The sequence below is a fragment of the Primulina huaijiensis genome, chromosome 15 (assembly GCF_012295235.1).
Source record: "Primulina huaijiensis isolate GDHJ02 chromosome 15, ASM1229523v2, whole genome shotgun sequence".
NCBI lineage: Eukaryota > Viridiplantae > Streptophyta > Magnoliopsida > Lamiales > Gesneriaceae > Primulina > Primulina huaijiensis.
The window spans coordinates 23,969,569-23,990,701 of record NC_133320.1 but is presented as its reverse complement, the minus strand read 5'-3'; the positions used below and the strand labels follow the sequence as shown (position 1 = coordinate 23,990,701).

Genomic DNA, 21,133 nt, shown 5'->3' with positions numbered 1-21,133 from the left:
TTTGAATAAATTAATATAATATTGTAATTACGAAAATTTCTTAGTGCCCAACCATTTATAAGATAAAATATTTACACTTATTTGGCAACATTTATGAATTAAAAGAAATTCCCCAAAAATTGACCTTTAAATTTCATATGGTGTCCTTCCTTCCATACGTCGCATTAAAAACGATGCCGTTTTGTTACATGGTTAAGACCAGTAAAATTACCCCCAAAAAAAGGACCAGTAAAATTTGATTAGAACTCCCTAAGCCCTAGGCAAATCAGAGAAGGAGACAGAGAAAATGGTGGTGCGTTTGCGGCTTTCTCGGCTGGGATGCCGTAACAAGCCATTTTACAGAGTAATGGCCGCTGATAGCCGATCCCCTAGAGATGGAAAGCATTTGGAAGTCTTGGGCTATTACAACCCTCTTCCTGGTAACTCATTACCCCATCCACAAGTAATATTTTACCCATTTTAAATCAATTTGTTTCGAATTGTAATTTAGTTCCATCTGTAGATTTTAATTTCGTATCATCTTATCTGGAATCTAACTGCAATTGGTACTCTAGTTTTTTTATAAATAAAAAAAAATGTTCGATTCTTTCTGAATTTTATGGTGTCATGCAGGTCAGGATGGCGGTAAAAGAATGGGTCTTAATTTTGATAGAGTGAAGTAAGTGGTTTCAAATTTAGTTTGAGTTCGCGGGAGGAAGATTAATTTTTGAGAAATGCTGAATCTGAGAAAATGTGTTTTTGACTTGGGGTTTATCCATGGTTTGCGTTAAGAGTTTATTGTTTATGCTTTGAATATGTGTTGAGGTATGCCTTTGTGAAATTTATAGGATCATCTGTTTATCAATGCCTGTGGGGAACTATCTATTACATTAAGGATAAGCTGTAGATTTCCTGAATATTGAACTGCGTCAATGTTTTAATATAGTTTACAGACCATCATTTCATTCCATTTCTCTTTATCACCCGCTGTGGATAAATGATGTATATATGTGCATTTATTTACTGACATTCACTGGCATACTGTCATCTTAAATATTTGCTACTTTATACGATTTCATTGAAGATTTGATGATGAGGCATTAGTGATGAAACACAAACATGAAAAGATTGCTTCATGAGTTCATTGCCCATTTTTCTTTGTATGAATGATGTGGAACTGCGTACATGTAGGAAGTCCATACTAGATTGATCTATCAATCTATTCCACCATACTGGATTTTTACCTCCTGGATATTGCCGCTATTCTACCAAGTGCCAATGTTCTGTAGAGCACCATTCTGTCCTTGGCCTTCTGGTTCAATCTCGGGTCATTTATTTATCTTCCCTTATCAACGTGCTGATAACTATGAGAAGACCGTCCTTGCTATTTATTAGTATGTGCCATGTTAGATACATTTTTACCTGTTTTTGTTAGCTCTTTGTTTGGTTATATTGTCACACAAAAGACCGAAAATTGGAAGGTCCTGATTGGCATACAATTTATCCTTGTCTCGTTCGTTTTGAAAGCTGTGTGATTTACTACCAAATAAATTCCTGAATTTTCATCAGTTTCCTCTCTTGAGTTGTACATTTTAAGGTATATGAATAATTGAAATTTAACATCTGCCCCTGTTATATAATTCTTATTCTCTTAGTTTGAAAAAGAAGAACTTCTTACTTGACATGCTTGTGACCATGAACAGTTTGAACTGCCGTCCCAAAATTTGCTCAATCCATGAAGGGTATGACTTCCTCTTTCTTGTGCAGGTACTGGCTTTCTGTTGGCGCACAACCCTCGGAACCTGTTCAACACCTCCTCTTTCGATCTGGCTTGTTACCCCCACCTCCAATGCTTGCAATGGGACGAAAAGGTGGCCCACGAGATACTCGCCCTGTTGATCCAATGACAGGGCGCATTATAACTCCTGAAATAACAGAAGGTTCTGAAACCGACCTGGTTTCTGAAGATAATGAAGTTGACCATGAAGAAATTACCAGTTCTTCATGATACTTAAATCACCAGATTGTTCAAAGTATTTCTTGCGGCCTGCAGTGATGAATCGAACCTTGAACGTAATATGGAGAAGCCGAGTAGCCTGCCTTGCTTTTTTTTTTTATTAATATGTGGATTTTAGAACAGATTAAATTTGTGTAATAAAGTTTTCATGATTTCTTTAGTTGTATTGACTTAATGCTTAAAAGCTAATATATATTCATACTCGTACGGTAGAAAATAATAAACAAAAAAACATATAAAAGAATGTGATAACGGGCCTTTTGCAGGGTGAAAAATTTAAACAGGAACCAAATTATCTATATTTCCTTCTGTTCTTGAAATAGTAATGTCGAAGTTTTTTTTTTACGGAATATATTGAAGTTATTGATATATCAGGAATGTGAAGTTATATTATTTTTATTCTAAAATTCAAATAGCTGGATAAGAATAATGTTTTGCCTTCAAGAAAGAGCTTGGATGTGTAATTAGTGCTTCTCGTCGAAGGTGGGAGTCTGAAGCCTGAATGCGTGAGTGTATCATATCTTTGGTCACATGATCGTGTGGCTGAATGAAACTCATGTTCCCCAGATTGGCTGGATATGCTGCACCAGGGAGTTATTTTCAACTTTAAACACATTTTTTAAAAATGATAAATTTAGTAACTCTCAGCTTTAAATGTAATCCTTCAAATAATGAGGTATCTGCTTGGCAATGATTGAAGAACGTGACAATTTTAGAATAAAATCTAATAAAAGTTGAGGGCGTAGACAACAGGAATCATGTGCAGTACTTGCTGCCAGGCTGCCAGATGCCATTGGCCTATGGAGGATGGCCAAATCAGCCATCTCATTTGCTTTTATATTTGTGTGCGCGTGCGGGCATATATTTATATACATGCGCGTATGTGGGTGATTTAATGATTCAATTTAAATAAAATTAGCTCCAGGGAATCGCAACTCATGTGCAGTTTGCAAATGTCTGTCAAATATATTAACAAAAATTTTTTTTACCAATAAAAACTTTGATGGACGCTGACGCAAACAATCAAACCTTCGAACCGAATCATACGTAAGAATTTAAGAAATTAATTATCCTCATCAACAGCTACAATACATATGATGAGAGTAAAACTAATACCACAGGCAAAGAATGTGTAACAGATACAAGGCACTTAACAAGCCAATCTTAATTTTCAGCAAATTTTAAGACATAACAACACATCTAAAATCACATTGTCGGCTGCTTTGCCCGCGTCATTAATTTGGAAAATTCAAGTTTAATTCAAAATATTTTTAGATGATTACCATTGAAGCCAATAAAATAGACCTCCGAGGTTTACTCATCCATCTTTCACAAGATCCCACTCTTCGTAGGGTGACGACCAATAAGCAATAAAAATGTCAGTTTCAGCCTCCTTGAGCAGCAGCAGCTGCCAATCGTTGCCACATTAACTCCCGTTGTTCTTCCAGTTCCCTGGTTTTGGACTCCCTCTCTGCATACTGCCTCTGGCACTCTTCAAATAACTCGGCATCCATCTCCACAAGCATTTTTCGTATGTTAACAGTTAGACCGTGTACTGCAGGGTTCCAGTGGGACTGGATATTCTTTTCCAATGCCGCAAAGATGATTGGCAAAATAATACTGCGATTTTGAGCAATCAATCCCACGATATGTTCGTTATTCCATAGAAAGAGAGCTCGTTCTGCAACCTGCAACATTTACAACCAAATGATATAGCATGCCAATGAGGTTTCAACCCGAAAGACAGTCAACAAAAAATGGCCTTTGGTTCAGCAAGCATATTTATTAGCATACGCAGGTATCGAACACAAGGTCATTCTTTCCATAAATATATCTGGTACAGGGCGTATAATTGCATTCCCAGAGCTATGTTGTCAAATTTCTCTCCGCTTACAAATACCTACTCATCAAAAAATGACTCGATTGTTTTTGGGTTAAAACTTAAAAGGGACTGGAAGTTTATAATTTAGTGGGAGTATCGAACTATTAAAGGTCAACAAGAAGATCGAAATCATAATTGAATGCATACGTGTTTTCAGGTTCCTAATCAGTGAGAGAATTTTTCTATAAAATACTTAACTAGTTTATTCCTCCCTCTTAACAACTCAATAAAACAATTTGATAAAACTAGATTAAGATAGCTTAAATTAGGAAAAGAGGATGAACTATCTGATTTCAAATTCCATCATTTATGTTTTGCCTGTGGTAAGAGAGAGTACAGGTATGAAAAGAAAACTACAAAAATATGGACATCTCTCTTAAAAAAATTAAATTCGATTTTTAGAATATCGAAAAGGTTCCGAACAAAATAACATATTATAGATGCTGATATACTCTAACTAACATGGTAAACTCGGTAGTTAAGGTTATTGTAATAAACATTCCACGGAAACCATCAATCTATTCTCAGCAGCATTAAACAAGCTACGAACGAAAACAAATTAAAAAACTTATACACCATACAAATAAAAGAAAATAAATCATATAAAACTTGAACTGAGAGCGCTGCGCAGTTTATCACAAGACAATTATCTCTGTAAATTTCTAGCACCTGAAAGTGGGAGCTGTTGAGGCAACGAGCAATCTGTCGGAAAAGAGGGACCATACAGCGCTGAAATTCTGCAGCCTGTGTTGCCTCCAGCACTTCCTCGAGTTCCCCTAGAAAGAGAACCTCCTTTTGGCAGTTGGTGACTGGCCAGTATTTTAGTAAGCCCCTTATCACCGTATCTGCCAACTTATAGTCCTTTTCCACAAACTGCGTGATGCAATAAGACAACTGCTGATGATACATTGCTACCGGCTTAGGCTTGTGGAGTGGTATCAAAGCCCGGACTAAAAACAGCTTGTGCTCCTCCTTCATTGGCAAGGCAAACCCATTAACTATACTCCCAAGTATCTCCAAGAGTTCGGCGACCCCATTGTGCCTCTCTGTCTCATATATAAACCTATAAAAGATATTGTTTATCGCCTTCCTAATAAAAGGCCTGTGTACCATGAATTTCCCATATATTCTATGCAGAATCGTTTTCAAATACTCCCTCTCCCTTGGGTCTTCAGAATCAAACAACTCGAGCAACTTCAAAACAAAGGAATGATCAATGTAACGCTTGGCAACTTTTGTATCTGTATCCGAAGAAACCACATAGCGCAGGAGCAGCTCATAAACTAGTTGTAAATGCGGCCAAGAAGGCTCAAGATACGGCTCCTCCTCTGGGTCTGCAGTCTCAGATCCCGTATTTTCATGGGAGGCCGGGGGCAAGCAACGGAATATATTCACAGATATCATTTTAACCATCTCCTCTTGATTAGATTCAGTTATTTTACCTGATCCAGATTGAATAAAATCCACGAGCTCTGCAAGAGTCTGCCTTTTAATCTCTTTTTCCCTCAGCATCTTTAAGGTCTCTGAGAAATTAAAACAGAAGCAGCAGATTTGCAGTTTCCGCAGAAACAAATTCTGACGCTCGGCAACCATAACATCTCTAAACATAGGTAGATTCTCAATGGTACCCGTGTAAGGAAGAGGAGGAGACACAACTGCAGCAGAAGCTACATGCTGAGGCAGATGTGAATTCGAAACTGCCCCCCCGCTTCGAGAAGCGTGGTTGATGACAACATCAGACGTAGAAACGGATCCAGAGCTCCGATTCGGTGGCATATAACCATAATCAGCATCCGATTTGGCCACCTTTCTGTGTCCCCTCTTCATTATCTTATTAAACATTCTCGCCCTCACAATCAAAACCCTAACCCTTTACAAAACATTTGCTCATCCATATTTAATAAAAAAAATTCAAAATTACACATAACAACAACGCGCACCATATCCCACAATGATTAATAATGGCAGAAGAAGAAAAAGATAAAAAGAAGTAAAAATGTTAATTATATGGAACGGATCTACGGTAGAAGCCGGAGCAAACGAATGTAAGGCGAAGCCGATTACGGCGAGTCGCCGGCGGTAGGAACATCCCGGCGATAGAAGAAAGAAGATATATATTATTATTATTATTATTATTATTATTATATACAAATATTTGTGAAGGAGAGATTGAGGACCAAAGTGGGGATAATAAAGGAAGGAATGATTATTGATGCCAAATACATTTGACCTTTTCGAAATTATTACAATATATTATTGAATTGATGAGGATAATGTTTATAGATATTATATTTTATAAATTATTTTTATTCTAAAATTCAAATTTTAAAGTATATATTAAATTATTTTTATTCTAAAATTCAAATTTTAAAGTATATATTAAACATAAATGCATTAGGTGAACTGATATGTGATCGAATATAATATTGAATTGATAGAGACAGAATGAATCGTATCAATCAATATAAGTAATTTAGTATGAAAACCGTAAATATCACAACTTTAAATTAAAACTTGAAGTGTACGTAGAGAAATCCCAAGAATCTAAGTTACTTAGATCGCAAGAGAGCTAGGTCCAATTTCTTGTTTTAACCTCGTTCTACATAACAAAAGGGAAACAAATCCTACAAAAGAAAAATTCGGGTGAAACTGTTAAAGATCCGAATTTAATACATATGAAATGTTCATACTATTTTTAAGATAGTGTTCCACGCAATGTTGTCCATCTCTGTCGAATTCGAATGCGTAAACTATAAATAAATAGAGTAAAAACAGGCCGGAAAAGCAAAAAAAATGAAAGAATCTCCTGCGAAATCGCAAGGGGCTAGTAACTGAGGCCGAGTTGAAGCCCAAGCGCGGCATGAACTAGGAACAATGTCATAATCCCACTGCCCAATATTCCATGAACATTTCGCAATCCCGGATTCCCCTGTACAAAACAAACAAATCCCAGAATCACACACACTATATGTAACCAAGAAAAAATGAATCTTGAAAATTCCAAATGAACTAAATGTAATCCCATCTTGGTTTTACCTCAAACAATGCTGGTAGTATCGTCTGAACTGTCAAAAGAGTGAGTCCTATGAAACCTGTCACAGCATGAGGACTGCAGAATACAAAATGATCAGAGTCATAATCGGTAACAGTTTCAGGTTTTTGGAGTGTTTTAGCCTTCTGTTGTGGTGTTATTCGATTTCAAATAAGAAATGTTATTTTGCCATTTTGGGATTGTACAGGAGTTGGCTCCGATATTCTAGCTGAACTTGTGACCATCTTATGATGGTTGGAACTTTGTGAGCAAAGCTATTTCTCCCCCCTTTGGATTGAGATGGATTCCTCGATTTCATTATTGATCATTAGAACTGGGAGAACCCACCGGAACATTTGCTGTATTTTACCCAAGAATCAGGCTATTATTATCGATTACCCTGTCTGTCACACTTGTATTTTCCGAGAAGGTAAATGCATTTGCAAGTTCAACTTTTGAGAGTAAAAGGCACTACTTTCCGAACATGCGAGATGCGTGACAATCAAATATGAGGCTCCAGCAATTTGATAAATGGATTGGGAATTAATGAATACCTTTCAAAAATGGATTTATCTGAAGTGAGAAGAGACGTGATCCCACCAGTAGCTCCAAGAGCAAAGAAGAAGAACATTCCTCCAAGAAGCTTAGGATGCAAAGCATTGGCCTTAGCTTTTTCTTCCTGAATAAACATGAAGAAACTTCAATGCAAATTAATGATAACTAGATAAATTAAGAAAATTGTTGATATTTAGTTTTATATATTAACGTATTACCACATCGTCTGAGAAACGAATACGAAAACCCAAATATGTCCCATATCCTCCCATGACAAACAGCACAACAGCCTACAAAAGTATGTGAAATGCACTATAAAGAGACAGGTAAAGTGCCATTCAAGATTATGATTCCAACTTTCATTGCCTATTCAATTCTATTCATTTATTAGTTCGAGTTTCTTATCAATTTTTTTACAGTGGAAACAATATTTTCTTGCTTTTTATGGAATCCTACATTTACCAACTACTCAAGATATTGCACTGCAGAGTTTCAAAATCAGAGGGAAAGGAACGTACCATGTTACCAGGGTGACCCCAATGGATTAGCCAGTCGGGAAGATTCCATGACTTCACAAGTTCGACGAAAGGGCCGAAGACAGATGTTACAGTTGCAGCTTAGAAATAACGACAAAAAATCAAGATTAATGCAAGTGCAAACATATGGAAAGATTTTTGTCTGTACTATGATACATGGATTAAACAAAAATTCCATTATTGATTACATAGAGCAGGTAAACACAAAAGAATAAATAACTTTTGTACTAACTTCGTTTTTCTATTTCATTAGTCAATTTCCTTTTCGATTTGATTCAGACCAAAGCTAGTTCCTTTACTACAAACAGATTATAAAATCCTTGAGCAAAGACACAGCTTTCATTTTTCAAGGTATGAGAAGTCTGAGAATTAGTCAATAGCTTTCAGTAAAGATAATCTTCAAACAAAAGAAAACGTCATGGCTGCATTACAATGCTAAACCTAGTATTAATCTGTCTAAAGAAATCTACTAAAAAATTACTCGACCCTTAACGCACACACAAAAATGTATGATAAATCCACAAATTAAATTATTTCCCAAACGTGAATGTAGCAGCTTTACCGCCTGGAAGAGCAGCTAAAACCAGTAAAGGCAAAGGGGAGAACGAATGCAATTGGGTTCCAGTGGACTCTACAGTTTGACAAGCACTGCGCTCAATGTTGATAGCAGAAAGAGAATCCAAAAGAACCCTTCTTTTTACAGTGGCGGAGAGTGGTCGGGAAGAAAAGTTTGATGGGAAGGTGGTGAAATTTGAACTGAGTAGCATAGGAGAAGAAGATGACACTGGTGTAAAAGAGACACAAGAGGCATTTACCACAGCCATTATCCGTACAAGCAAGGATTAAGGAAACTGCAATGCACTATTTCCCTCTTGGTTTCGTTGGAATAATTTTAATTTTCATATTTTTTGGGGATTTTTTGTAAGTTTAGGAAGAGGTTGGGAAGATGTGGGATAGGATAGGCATTAGGCAAGAAAAGAGACACGACTCTATTTTCTTCACCGGAAATTTTACAGACAAGATGGAATCAAACGTTGGCAATATCATATGTTTGGATAAAATAAATATAAATGTTATTTTTAAAAATTAAAACAAAACCGAAATGTATCACAAATTTAAACTAGTGCCAACTAAAAGGAAAGGAAGGCACACCCAACTATTCTCCAATTGTGATTGATCCTACCGTGTCCCAAAGAGTATTGTCCTTCTGGAAGGAGCGTCCAACAAACCGAATGATTTAGAAAAGCAAGTGTTATTTCGTGAATATTATTCCACATACAAAGGACTTTGTTTTCTTGGATTTTCAAGTAAAATCTCGGAAGTCTAGTTGTATCTTACTGTAAAGCCTCAATTTACTTACTCCCACGAATTATTCAAATGGTAGACATGCTCCCCAAAACTCTGAAAAGCTATACACGCCAACACTGATAAACGAAATTTGATTCACATTTCACGCAGAAAGTGAGGTAGCCATATAAATACATTATTGGTCTGCTAAGGTAGAGAGAAGTTATATTAACAATTATAAATGGGTTATGGGTACATACAATAGATCATATCCCAATAATTTTGTACATATTACAAAAAAAAAAAAAAAAAAGGTAATAAAGTATTTACATGAGCGGCAATAATGGTTACACTTTGAGAGCCATAAGTTCAGTTATTTATAAGAAATCCCATTGCCAGAAGACCTTGTCCACGATCCCGCCTCCACTCCTGACTGCAAGACAAAGAGTCTCTGAGGCTGGAGGCACTCCCCATAGCAATGGCACCGCAACAGTCATTGTTAGCTTTTCGTGAAGCCCTTCTTTGCTAGCTTTTCTCGCTGTCACAACCTGAGTTTCAACAGTAGCACAATTAGTACCAGCCCTTAAACTGAAAAAATTCAGAGTGTTGTTTTTCACAAAATTATATGTTTTGCCGAACACTGAATCACTCCTCATCACAAGATTATTGGATTGGCCAATGAAAATGTTGACTTATACACACAGTCACAATATTTGTACCAAAGAAGGATGAACCCGGAGGGAAGATCAAAAGAACCAAGTGTTGCAGTAAGTCGCCCATTTCATCAAAATTAATGGAACTGGAGGGATTATAGAGGTGACATATTCCATCAGATATTTACAGATATGAGTCAAAGTATAAAACAAGTACCTCCCCACCATGCTCCAAAACAGTATCTTCCACAACATCACAAAGCATTTCAATCGAACGGCAAAACCCAAGAATACAAAGGCGTCTACCCACGTCAAGTCCCTAACATTGATCACTTCTCATAAGTTAACAGAATGTTGCTGAAACAATGACAATATGCCAAGTAAAAGGGAAAAGATGTACATTTGTTGCCGCTATATCAAATAAAGCACCAAGGCAGAGGCTTTGTTTTGGATCCATGTAGTTACTCTCTTGAAACCGCTGGTACCTTTGAGATAATTTGGCCTTCATTTGCTTCTTCTGTGTGCCAAGACCATACAGCTAATCATTTGTCTTCATTGAGAAATAGAGGGTTCAAAGGTCGTAGAAAAATAAAATAAATAAATATTCGAAAAAAGCTACGTTGTTGCTGAGACATTTTACATACAGCCCCCACTAATGGATACTTCTTATTCTTGAAGTTATTCTGCAAACTAAACAAGCATAAAAATTACTTCAAAACAAGGGAAAAGAATAGAACTAAACCAACTAAAAATTCAGAACAAAAGGATCTCTAATTTGTTAGAAACAGAATCCTAACTAGGGTAAATCCATAGTTAAAGAATGCTTTTGAGCCACAAATGAAGTACGACCACAGAGCAATGAACTACTATAGAATTCACTGAAAGCACAAGGTAGACAGCCAAATTAGTATTAAATTTAGTTTATAAACAAATTTCAAATCTATAAACCTTGTTATCGTGATTAAAACATCGAGACAAAATGCTGGAAAATACAAAATTCATTATTGTTGGAAGTCTTTTTAGCCTAATTCTTATGCATATATTACTCAAATGAATTTAGACGTAAAGAGTAAAGGATCTTCTTAATCATTAAAAATGTTAGATCCATGTCATTGTTGTAGATTTCAGTGTGTACACATTAAAGAAACAATTGTATTTTAAGAACATATTAATAAGATACAAACAGCACTCTTCCCCCAAATTCTCAAAAAAAAAAATTCCAGAATTGGTTCCCGAAAGAGTTAAACTATGAAGCGATTCAATCAACAGCTCAACCACAATAAATCGAGTAATTCAAGCACACAAAACCATACATCAGAAGAAGAAACTCGGCGCGGGACAAGTTTTCCCCCAATTTGGATCAGCCCATCGGCAGTAAATAAAGTAACTCTCTCCTCCGGAATCCACTCAATAGCTGCCAAGAAAACAGCAAAAAAAAAATAAAAAAATTCCCCAAAATAAATTATAAACAAGTCCCATCAAAATTTCATCCCTGTACACATGAAATCAAATTGCCATGCCAATCAAATCCGCATGCCACATGCACGTAAATTACAATTTACAAGCACATGCTGATTCAGATTCTTTTTAAAAACCAAATGAACAAATTCATATATTAAGAGGCGAAAATGGGGGATACAAGAATCAGCGGTGTCAGAATTCTGCCAGGGGTACATTCCAAAGGAATCATCGTCGTCCGGAAAATACCCCGACCCAGCTGCCATGGCGACGAAGCGGCGCGGTGACGATTGGTGGCGATGGATTTGGAAAGGGAATCTCCGACGTGGGAGAGAAGTGGAATGAAAGGAAAAGGTCGAGGACATGGGTTCGCCACAAAAAGGAACAGATGAAGAAAAGAATGAAACACAAAGGGTGGACGATTCCGCCATTGTTGATTACTCCTCGTGATAGTTAATTTAGTGGGATGTGAGAGAATTACAAGACGATAAAGAAATGAAAGTCAAGAAAATGGAACGAGACGAGCGGAATCTTGGCGATGATCTACAGAAGGAATATGGAAAATGAATGCGAGTCAGAGGCCACATGTTTTTCCGGGGAAAATAAGACGCTTTATTACTACATTGGTGGTGGAAAGCAAGGCGGCACTTGACACGTCTACGCTTTGACATATGGGATAATTGCTTCTCTTTCTTTTTGTTTTTTCCATTTTAATTCCCATATTTGATTTTTCAGTCTTTAACCATTTTCAATTTAAAAAAAAAATACTCTTGTCAAATGATTTCAATATATACAAAACATTAATTTTATATTAAAAATATTATTTTTTATCGTAGATATCAATAGATCGATCTGTCTCACAAACCTAATATTTCAATTTTCATATACAATTTTTGGTAATTTAAATTTTATTATAGTGTTAATATGTTGTTGTATACATAAGCATCACATCATCGTATTTTGTGAGACAGATATCTTATTTGGGTCATCCATGAAAAAATATTACTTTTTATGATAAGAGTATTACTTTTTATTGTGAATATCGGTAGAGTTGACCTGTCTCACATATAAAGATTCAAGAGACCGTCTTACAAGAGACCTACTCTTATTGTCACTACACCAAAAACGGCAAACGACAACGGATTTTATTGACGATGTTGTTGAAAGTCAGTTCAACGACAACGGTTTTTATCCGTTGTGATAGGTCATATAAATAAAATTAGCGACGGTTTTATCCCAAACCGTCGCTAAGTCAAACTTAGCGGCGGTTAATTAAACCGTCGCTAGTTTAAATGAGCGATAGCGACAGTTATCAATTAAGACCGTCGCTAATATTAGCGACGGTTATTAATCACAATTTCCGTCGCTACTTTGTTTCGAAAAATAAAAAAAAATACTTTTAATAATTTAATAAATCTATAAAAAAAACTTATATCGAAACTAAAATCGTGTAAAGGAAAAAAATTTTAAGTGTTGTCAAGTATTAAAATCGTGTAAGAGAGAAAAATTTTACGTATTGTATGAAATTGTATAAGAGAGAAAAAATTTTGAAGTGTTATGAAGTGTTTAGAAAAATTTTAGGTGTTGTGTGAAATTGTGTAAGAGAAAAAAATTTTAAGTGTTGTGTGAAGTGTTAAAATGATGTAAAAGAGAAAAATTTTAAGTGTTGTGAAGTGGAGAGAAAAATTTTAAGTGTTGTGTGAAGTGATAAAATGGTGTAAAAGAGAAAAATTTTAAGTATTGTGAAGTGTTGTGAAGGAAAATAGACCGAGAATGTGATATTTATAGACAATTTGCGACGGTTGTTGTTTAAACGGTCGCTATTGGCGACAGTAATGTTGAAACCGTCGCAAAATTTAAATTTGCAACGGTTTATATTTTAACCGTCGCTAATGTTAGCGACGGGATTTGTAAAATCGTCGTTAATTTTAAACAGGCGACGGGTTTTATTAAAACCGTCGCTAAACTTCGCGACGGTTATTTTAAAACCGTCGCGAAATATTGCAATGGTTTCTCAAAACCGTTGTCGATTATACAAAAAACACGCTAATAGACAACGGTTCATAGAACCGTTGTCATTGACCCTAAAAAAACGCTCAATGACAACGGTTTTATAGAACCGTTGTAATTGACTTCAAAAACCGTTGTAATTGACCTCGCAAAGACAACGGTTTTTAAAAACCGTTGTCTTTGACCCCCAAAGACAACGGTTTTGGATAAAACCGTTGTTAAAAACATACGACAACGGTTTTTCACAAAAACCGTTGTCGTATGTACATGATTGTATGCAGAATTTCTTGTAGTGTGTATAGCCTAGATATGTCCAGACTATTTTGTATATGTCTTAATTATTTTTTTATTAATGAGAATTACATTTACCTTTCAAAATATCATCTTACATGATTTTTTTCCCCATTGTTTACGAAATAGTCTTGAAAATTTTACTTAAAAAAATTTAACTAATATTTAAAAATAAAATAATTATTCATCAAATTTTAATCAAATAAATATTATATTTCCAATTTCAAGGATTTCGAGCCTCGAATCAATAGGGATAACCATATCAATTATCCACACGAAAGTATTCTTGAATCCGACAACTTTTTAAATTTATCTCATATGGTGTGATGTCTACAAGATGATCATGTGATTATCTCGTATAAAAAATGCACAACACTAAGTGATGTGTTTTCAACACAGCAGAGTATCCATTCCCACAATATTTACACTGAAAATGAATTATATTCATTAAATAATTCATCCAAAGTATGGTCAACAAGTCAAAAATTTAACCCAAATATGATCAAAGCACAAGTCATAAAACTTTTACAATAAATCACAGTATTTTTTACATAATCTTGTAAAAAGCCCCGATCAATTAACCAACTTAACATCCGGTCTTGAGATTCACATCCTCATCCTTCCTCCTCATCGCTTCATAATACGTACCGGTCCTGTTTTATTTTCTTTGAGCCTCATGCAGTCTAATGCAACTGAGACAGCTTACTGTTCATTGACATTCTTCTGATACATTGAAAAGTAATCGAGACATTAATTCTTGTTGTCTTAAGCCAGTAAATATCCTCTGTCCATGTACACATTTCTTGCTTTTTGTTCTTCGCATATGCACTGGTGACAGCAAGCAAACTTCAACTGTAGAACACAAAAAAGAAACACTGATGTTAATAAACTAGTAATTAACAACAGTACTTTGAAGTTTAACAGTACAAGAAAATCTTACAAGAGTTTAAAACATTTAATTTTCGATACAAATTGATGAATGAAAACAAACAAAACAACTAATGTATTCTAGTTCCAGCATGATTCTACAGCAAAACACAATCAGCGCGATTTAGAAATCCTTTCAACAGATAACGATGAGAATTTTTAGCTAGAAATCAAATTGTGAAAGTGAAACTTTACCCCAAAAAATGGTAATTAATAAGTCACAAATAATTAAAATTTTAAATAATTGTAAATCATTTAATTAATATCAACTAATTGACAGAAGCATAAATTTGGTGGCATGGGTGCTACCACACAACACGCCGCATAATTTTCAACTCCATAAAAATTTCAGGAAATTAGCAAAAGTAGTGCAAGTGAAATAATATTACCTTTAATGCAGAATGCTCGCCGAAATAATGCTTGTACTTTGTCATGACATGATCTACAGAAGGTTCTCTTCAAATGAAACATGCAAAAGGTAGCGAATTTTCATCTTCTTCATCACTTACTCTAGAATCTTCATCTCCCTCTTCCACAGTAGTTCTTCTCCAAATGTTCTTCTCCAAAGTAACTGATGAGGAAGGAAAAAGCCAATTTTCTACTAGTGTGTGTTCCATGGGTTCAAATTTTGAAGTTGATATATCTAAAACAACCTATTAACCTATAATTTACACTGTTTTTTACAAGTCCGAAAATATTTTAAAAATTTTGAAGAACATAGTTAGATTAACTTTGTTGAAATTATAATATATACATACAATTAAAGAAAGGAAAAAAATGATACTGATTGAGTGGATTCTTCCAGATCAGAAGTAAGAAAATATATAGATTTAACAGGGATGCAGAACAATAAAGTCTTGCCTTGGCATCGAGAAGAAATTCATGGTAGAAAAAGAGTAGATATAATGTCGAGAGCCACCCAAAAAGTCATATAAATTTTCATGTAGAAGAAGATTGTTAATTAGACACACATGTGTGTGTGTATGGGTACCAAATTTTTAATTAATAGGAAATCGGAAAATATATATTACTCGACTGAAACGCTGAACAGTACCACATATTTAGTTTAAAGCGCGGCTGAAATTAATGGTGGTTCATCCCAAAACAAAAAAATCCTCCTACACGTATGCATCCTCCTACATATATATATATATATATACATGAATGAAATCACACATGCATATATGCAGTTTTCCACCAATAATATCAAGTATTTAAAGAAAAGAAAGTGAACAAAACCCGGATAATTAAATACGGTTCTTCTACGGTTTCCAGGTTGATAAAATTCAAGAATGTACATGAATTAAGATGCCATCTTCATCTGCACCGGCATCTGCACCTCCCATGTTATACCATTGTCGTATGGATCGGATGGGAGGTGCAGGTGCAAATGCAGAAGAACAAAGCAATCCAAGTGTAGTACGTAGTTCTTGGCTAATATGTGCATATACATGCATGCCCCCACATATATATATACACGCGCAGGCATATGGCGGTGACTGTGTTAGTTAGTTTTAAAGTTATAGTGGTAATTACACAAGACGCGCTGTGCTTACTTATAGACATGCTGTACATAAACAGGCACGTGAAGTTGTACTCGTGGACATGCCAGCTTGGAAAACTGTTGTAGAAATCAATGGAAAAATATACTTCCAATTAAAAGTCCCTTTTCATCGTTTATCTGACTCCTGTTTCAGGATTCTATTTCCAATATATGTAGCTAGGAAAATATAAAATCAGATTACTTTTTTTAATGTTATATATAACCTGCTCTCGAACAGATCGAACAGTGTATATATCTCCTGCAACCCAACATATTTCCAAATTGTCCACTTGTTGGCTGGCATGCACACTTTCCAATTTCCTAGTCGTCTTTGGTGGCCCTGCAGGGCCATTATCAATCAAACAAAAGCATGCAGTGTGTGGTTTACAAAAGTTGTAAAATAGAAACATGGTCTGCATGAAAGTTTCGGCTGTAAATCTGGGTAATTCCAATCAACTGAATTTATCCATGCATCGAGCCTGTCACAAAATACGTACGTACGTTAAGCAACCCACTTGCAAATATTTCAGAAGAGTTTTCTATCTAGTTGCCGTAATTAAGGTTCTGAGGAAATCTCTATGGCTGATGCTCTGAGGCAGATTCAGTGCTGATTCTGAGGGGTTCATCCACTATGTGTATATACTAGCTAGGTGATGATTAATTACATTGTTAGACATTGAAGATGGGAGCTAGCTAGCTAGTAGAAATTACGATTACGTGTTGGAGAGGAGAAGATGCATGCATGTGTGCTCGTGTACAGCACGTGAAATTGTCACCATGGACATGCCAGCTTGGGAGAGACGAGAGTGCGATGGAAAAATATTATACTTCCAAAAGTCTTTTTTTATAGTTTACTAATATCTCACCAGTGCTTGAAGTGTTATTAATTTTATATATATATAAAATTACTAAGTATAAGAGTTTAAATAATTATTTAAAATTATTTATAAAATGTAACTAATATTTTAATTTTAAATGTTATTATATAAACAATTTTATATCATTTGAGATAATATTGTTAATTGAGAAAAACAATATTCTCGTATCAAACTGATTTCTTTGTCATTACATTCGATTTTTTTAATTATTATTTTTATTTTTTATTGATAATATTTAATGAACTAAAAAGATGTGTAAATATATACTAATATAATCATTCATTGTATAGTTCGCTATTGTTTATTCAAATATATATATTTTTATCCGTCAACTCGTCGATTTTTTTTGGGTTCATTAACTTTTAATTTTTTGATTATGATACACTAACTTTTAATTTTTTGATTATGATACACTAACTTTTAATTTTGTGGTTATTTTGGTCAAGTTTATGATGTGATGCTGAAAATTATGACGTGACACTGAAAAATACTGATTTGTCGATTTGTCACGTCAGTAGTTAAGCCAAAATAATAAAAAAATAAAAAATTAGTGTATAGAAATCAAACTTTGAAAGTTAATGAACTAAAACCAAATTATAGATAAGTTAATGGACTATAAAAATCATTTTCCCTGATAATATTTGATACAAATCTAATTATTCATTGTATGGTTCGAAATTGTTAATTTTAACAAAAATTCTGCTTTTATATACATACTAGTATCTCACTCATGCGATACACGAAATGTTATTTGCATAATTAGTGATTGAAATTGGCAAGCATTTGCTTAGATAACTAGAAAGCTGCAAATAAAGTGATAGTCTACATTAAAGGCCCAAAGAATATATGCTTATGTTCAAAATAGCTTAGAAATTGAAAGTAATGTGCTACTATGATTCAGACTATGTTAATTGCATTCATTCACAAAAATTCACTTCATGATATATTTTCATGTTAGTCGATAAAGTTATATCTTGGGAAAAAAATTAAAGTGTTAATTTAAGATTTCATCAATTGTTTCAATGTAAATAATAAAACTAATTAAAGGATCGAGTATGCTAATGCCTTCGAAGGCATTTCAAACACTAGATTCTCCAATGAGCTACAATAGCTCGTGTTCTAAGAATACTAACATCGATGAATTAAATCGAGTTTGGTTTTAAACCAAGCGGAAGAAACTCGAAGTAATCCTTCGTGAAGAAACTGATATATTAGAAAACTTTTAAACTTATGTACACTGACTAACCGAAAGAACACAGATTAGTTTTTGCATTCTTGTATTCAGTTATGGTGACAACTGAACACACGAACACTCCAACTGATCGAAACAATTTGAAAACAATAGTTAATCAGTTAAATACACAAGATATGTTTATGGATGTTCGGAGACTTCAGCTGCTCCTACGTCACCCCTTCTACCTCTACGGGTAGGTTCCACTAGAAGATTTTGATTTATACAAACAGTTGTACGAATCCACTCAGTTAGGACTTACACTACTGCCTAAACTGAACTCCTAGCTACGACTGAAGGCAGTACCTTCCAGCCAACACTTCTTTAATATCTATGTGTCAAATACTACATACACCAGTTTAACTTCTTTGTGCGGGACGGTATTTGGAGTGATTTGAGAGTGAATGTGTGTGTAAGAACTGAACAAAAATGTTCTCACACACTGAGGGACAATGACTTCTTATCTAAGCTGATACAACAATGAAGAGATCCCTCTGGGCTAAATGCTTCTGAAAGTTGATATGCAACTGATCGTGCCATTGCTCTTTTTACACTCTCTTTTCTTTTCTTTTTGTAGTCTCTCTTGTTGAGTCTTCACTGATCTTCTCTATATATAGGCGGGAGAAACTGATCGTACGGTGAGACTCAATTATTGAATCCGTTGCATTTGAATCGGCTCCTTGAACTTTGTGTCTCGACTTTTTGTCTGCCATTCTGAAGCGTTTTGTCTTCTAATGCTCTGATGCAACGGCCATTATTGTCATTTGACTGGACAATGGCTTTGTACCTTCACGCACAGCTGGAATCCATTTACCGTAAGCTTGTCTTGATTCACAACTGAAAAATTCTGACTGATGCTTTCGAACTTGTCAGTTGAACTGATATTCAGTTGGGCTAGTGAAATCAGTTGATTCGTCAGTTGAACTGATTTCACTCCTTCAGTTGAACTGGTTAGCTGGGTTCATCGTCAGTTGGACACGTCATCGGCTGGCCAGGCTTTTGAGATCTTCCTGCTGAATCACCTATCAGCTTAGACAACCAACTGAACTGCTTGCTTGAAGAACCATTTGGATTGATTTGGTCTCGGCGGTCAGTTGGTATCTCCGATAGCTTCAGTTATGGCTTCGTAAACTGATTAGTTAGGCTTTAGCTGTCTGCACACTAAGGTAGATTATTAGTAACAAAATAATGAGTTTTGTTATAATCAAAATAAAGATTGCGAACTAGAGAAGTTCCAACACTAATCAAAATCCATACTTTTCAAACTCTTTAATCCAAACGCAACATACGTGAATTAAGTGATGAAGACGAAGTGATGAATTTCAAATTCTTTGACTATTTTAAATGAATAAGATTGAAGTAGATTTCAATTCACTCCATATTAACCATTGTAATTTCAATAGTTATTGTGGTGTATTTCAAATATATCATTTTCATCTTGGAATCATTTTTCATTTTCAATAATAGGTCTATTGTGAGACAATATCACAAATCTATATTTGTGTGATATGTCGACTTGATCCATTTCTACGATGAAATGTAAAACGTTCGACACAAAAAATAATACATTTCATTGAGTCGGGTCAAATAGATCTCTCACAAAATTAATATGTGAAACCGTCTTAAAAGAATTTTAGTCCCAGATCAAATTCATTCATCCAAATAAAGTTCAAGACGAAATTTAAATTTCTAAAACATTGAATTTTGGAATGAAGAAAAATACCAGGATTCTAATTAAAAATATTTTACTCAATTCTTAACATAATTACGATCTTTGCGAAATTAAAAATTTAAACCTCTTTTGAAAATACTTTTTTTTTCGGAGAATTTTAACGATGGAAGTTGGAAAAATTAAGTAACAATTCGATTATATTACAGGTCTTCAGTAATAAAACTACATGGGCTTAATTAAGAACTAGGCCTTAATTCTACAATTAATAAATAAGGCCGGCTTTCATGGACCGACATGTTTTGTTTTGTTTTGTTTTTTAGAGATGGTAAGTTTGTTTACACTTATATTTGGTATCAAAGATTTGGAAGGATTTTCCTTCAAAAAAAAAAAAAATTGGAAGGATTTGAATTTGTAATTCTTGATTTTATGTTTGGCTAGTTGATTTTAAAAATAGAATTTTATTATAAGAGATTTTACAAGATTTGACTGGATTTCATTTTGTATAAAAAAATCTTTCCAATAATTGGTCAGATTTGATTAGATTTGGATTTGAATAAATCTAAAAAATATTCATAACAAATATTTTTCATTCTTACTTTTTTACCATATTTATATTTCATAATTGGATTTAACGATAAATTTATTTATTTTCTATTTTGTATATTTGATTATGAAGGTTTAATCTCATAGTTGTCATGAATATTGAACAATTTTTTATTCTATAATATTTTTTTATGTATATAAAACCAGGATGTTATTGAATATTTATTTTTTAAGTAATTTATTTCATAAAATTTTAATTTGAATATTTATATGTTATGTTCGATTGTTTTATTTTAATAATTTATTTTGTGTTTATTAACAATATTTAATTAATTATATAAGAATTTGCGTAATTTATATAACACAAATATATAATTGAATTCATATAGAAAAATATAAGATAAGATGAATTTTAATTTTTTTGTTTTTTTGATAGTATGAATAATATATTTTAAAAAATAAAAAAATAATCAATATTATTTAATAAAATTATAAATTTTTAAATTCAAATTCTCGAAAAAAAAAATGTTTAAATATTATTTTTAAATTTCAAACAAACACGATATTAAATTCTAAATGCATGGATCCAATTCTACGTCTAAATCGAATCAAAATTTTAAACAATCCAAGATTTTCCCAA

General features: G+C 34.1%; 4 protein-coding genes across 4 annotated transcripts; 1 reads left to right on the top strand and 3 right to left on the bottom strand.

Moving 5' to 3' along the window:
- Positions 1–186: 186 nt before the first annotated feature.
- Positions 187–2,150, top strand: LOC140959874 (small ribosomal subunit protein bS16m/bS16c-like). Its single transcript, XM_073417907.1, has 3 exons — positions 187–419; positions 613–658; positions 1,747–2,150. Exons 1-3 carry the CDS (start codon positions 287–289, stop codon positions 1,985–1,987), a joined length of 420 nt encoding a protein of 139 aa, XP_073274008.1. The 5' UTR covers positions 187–286; the 3' UTR covers positions 1,988–2,150.
- A 918-nt stretch (positions 2,151–3,068) lies between these two features.
- LOC140959872 (serine/threonine protein phosphatase 2A 57 kDa regulatory subunit B' beta isoform-like) lies at positions 3,069–6,090 on the bottom strand. Its single transcript, XM_073417906.1, has 2 exons — positions 4,548–6,090; positions 3,069–3,684 (listed from the first exon to the last, which is right to left on the bottom strand). Exons 1-2 carry the CDS (start codon positions 5,718–5,720, stop codon positions 3,382–3,384), a joined length of 1,476 nt encoding a protein of 491 aa, XP_073274007.1. The 5' UTR covers positions 5,721–6,090; the 3' UTR covers positions 3,069–3,381.
- A 382-nt stretch (positions 6,091–6,472) lies between these two features.
- LOC140959492 (uncharacterized) lies at positions 6,473–9,116 on the bottom strand. The gene is made up of 6 exons (XM_073417342.1): positions 8,563–9,116; positions 7,983–8,080; positions 7,683–7,754; positions 7,464–7,588; positions 6,915–6,987; positions 6,473–6,807 (listed from the first exon to the last, which is right to left on the bottom strand). The coding sequence occupies exons 1-6, from the start codon at positions 8,822–8,824 to the stop codon at positions 6,703–6,705; spliced, it is 735 nt and encodes a 244-aa protein (XP_073273443.1). The 5' UTR covers positions 8,825–9,116; the 3' UTR covers positions 6,473–6,702.
- A 386-nt stretch (positions 9,117–9,502) lies between these two features.
- Positions 9,503–11,993, bottom strand: LOC140959491 (uncharacterized). The gene is made up of 5 exons (XM_073417341.1): positions 11,580–11,993; positions 11,254–11,354; positions 10,341–10,457; positions 10,158–10,259; positions 9,503–9,835 (listed from the first exon to the last, which is right to left on the bottom strand). The coding sequence occupies exons 1-5, from the start codon at positions 11,827–11,829 to the stop codon at positions 9,665–9,667; spliced, it is 741 nt and encodes a 246-aa protein (XP_073273442.1). The 5' UTR covers positions 11,830–11,993; the 3' UTR covers positions 9,503–9,664.
- Between the last annotated feature and the right edge of the window lie 9,140 nt (positions 11,994–21,133).

What these genes read in the sequence shown, in the direction of transcription:
- LOC140959874 (XM_073417907.1), top strand. Translation starts at nt 287, where the DNA reads ATGGTGGTGCGTTTGCGGCTTTCTCGGCTGGGATGCCGTAACAAGCCA. An exon ending in CTATTACAACCCTCTTCCTG is followed by an intron (nt 420 to 612) that starts GTAACTCATTAC and finishes GGTGTCATGCAG; the next exon opens with GTCAGGATGGCGGTAAAAGA. An exon ending in CTTAATTTTGATAGAGTGAA is followed by an intron (nt 659 to 1,746) that starts GTAAGTGGTTTC and finishes TTTCTTGTGCAG; the next exon opens with GTACTGGCTTTCTGTTGGCG.
- LOC140959872 (XM_073417906.1), bottom strand. Translation starts at nt 5,720, where the DNA reads ATGTTTAATAAGATAATGAAGAGGGGACACAGAAAGGTGGCCAAATCG. An exon ending in TCAACAGCTCCCACTTTCAG is followed by an intron (nt 3,685 to 4,547) that starts GTGCTAGAAATT and finishes TAAATGTTGCAG; the next exon opens with GTTGCAGAACGAGCTCTCTT.
- LOC140959492 (XM_073417342.1), bottom strand. Translation starts at nt 8,824, where the DNA reads ATGGCTGTGGTAAATGCCTCTTGTGTCTCTTTTACACCAGTGTCATCT. An exon ending in TTTAGCTGCTCTTCCAGGCG is followed by an intron (nt 8,081 to 8,562) that starts GTAAAGCTGCTA and finishes GTTATTTCTAAG; the next exon opens with CTGCAACTGTAACATCTGTC. An exon ending in TACTACCAGCATTGTTTGAG is followed by an intron (nt 6,808 to 6,914) that starts GTAAAACCAAGA and finishes TGTTTTGTACAG; the next exon opens with GGGAATCCGGGATTGCGAAA.
- LOC140959491 (XM_073417341.1), bottom strand. Translation starts at nt 11,829, where the DNA reads ATGGCGGAATCGTCCACCCTTTGTGTTTCATTCTTTTCTTCATCTGTT. An exon ending in TTCTGACACCGCTGATTCTT is followed by an intron (nt 11,355 to 11,579) that starts GTATCCCCCATT and finishes TTTTCTTGGCAG; the next exon opens with CTATTGAGTGGATTCCGGAG. An exon ending in TTGATATAGCGGCAACAAAT is followed by an intron (nt 10,260 to 10,340) that starts GTACATCTTTTC and finishes GATCAATGTTAG; the next exon opens with GGACTTGACGTGGGTAGACG.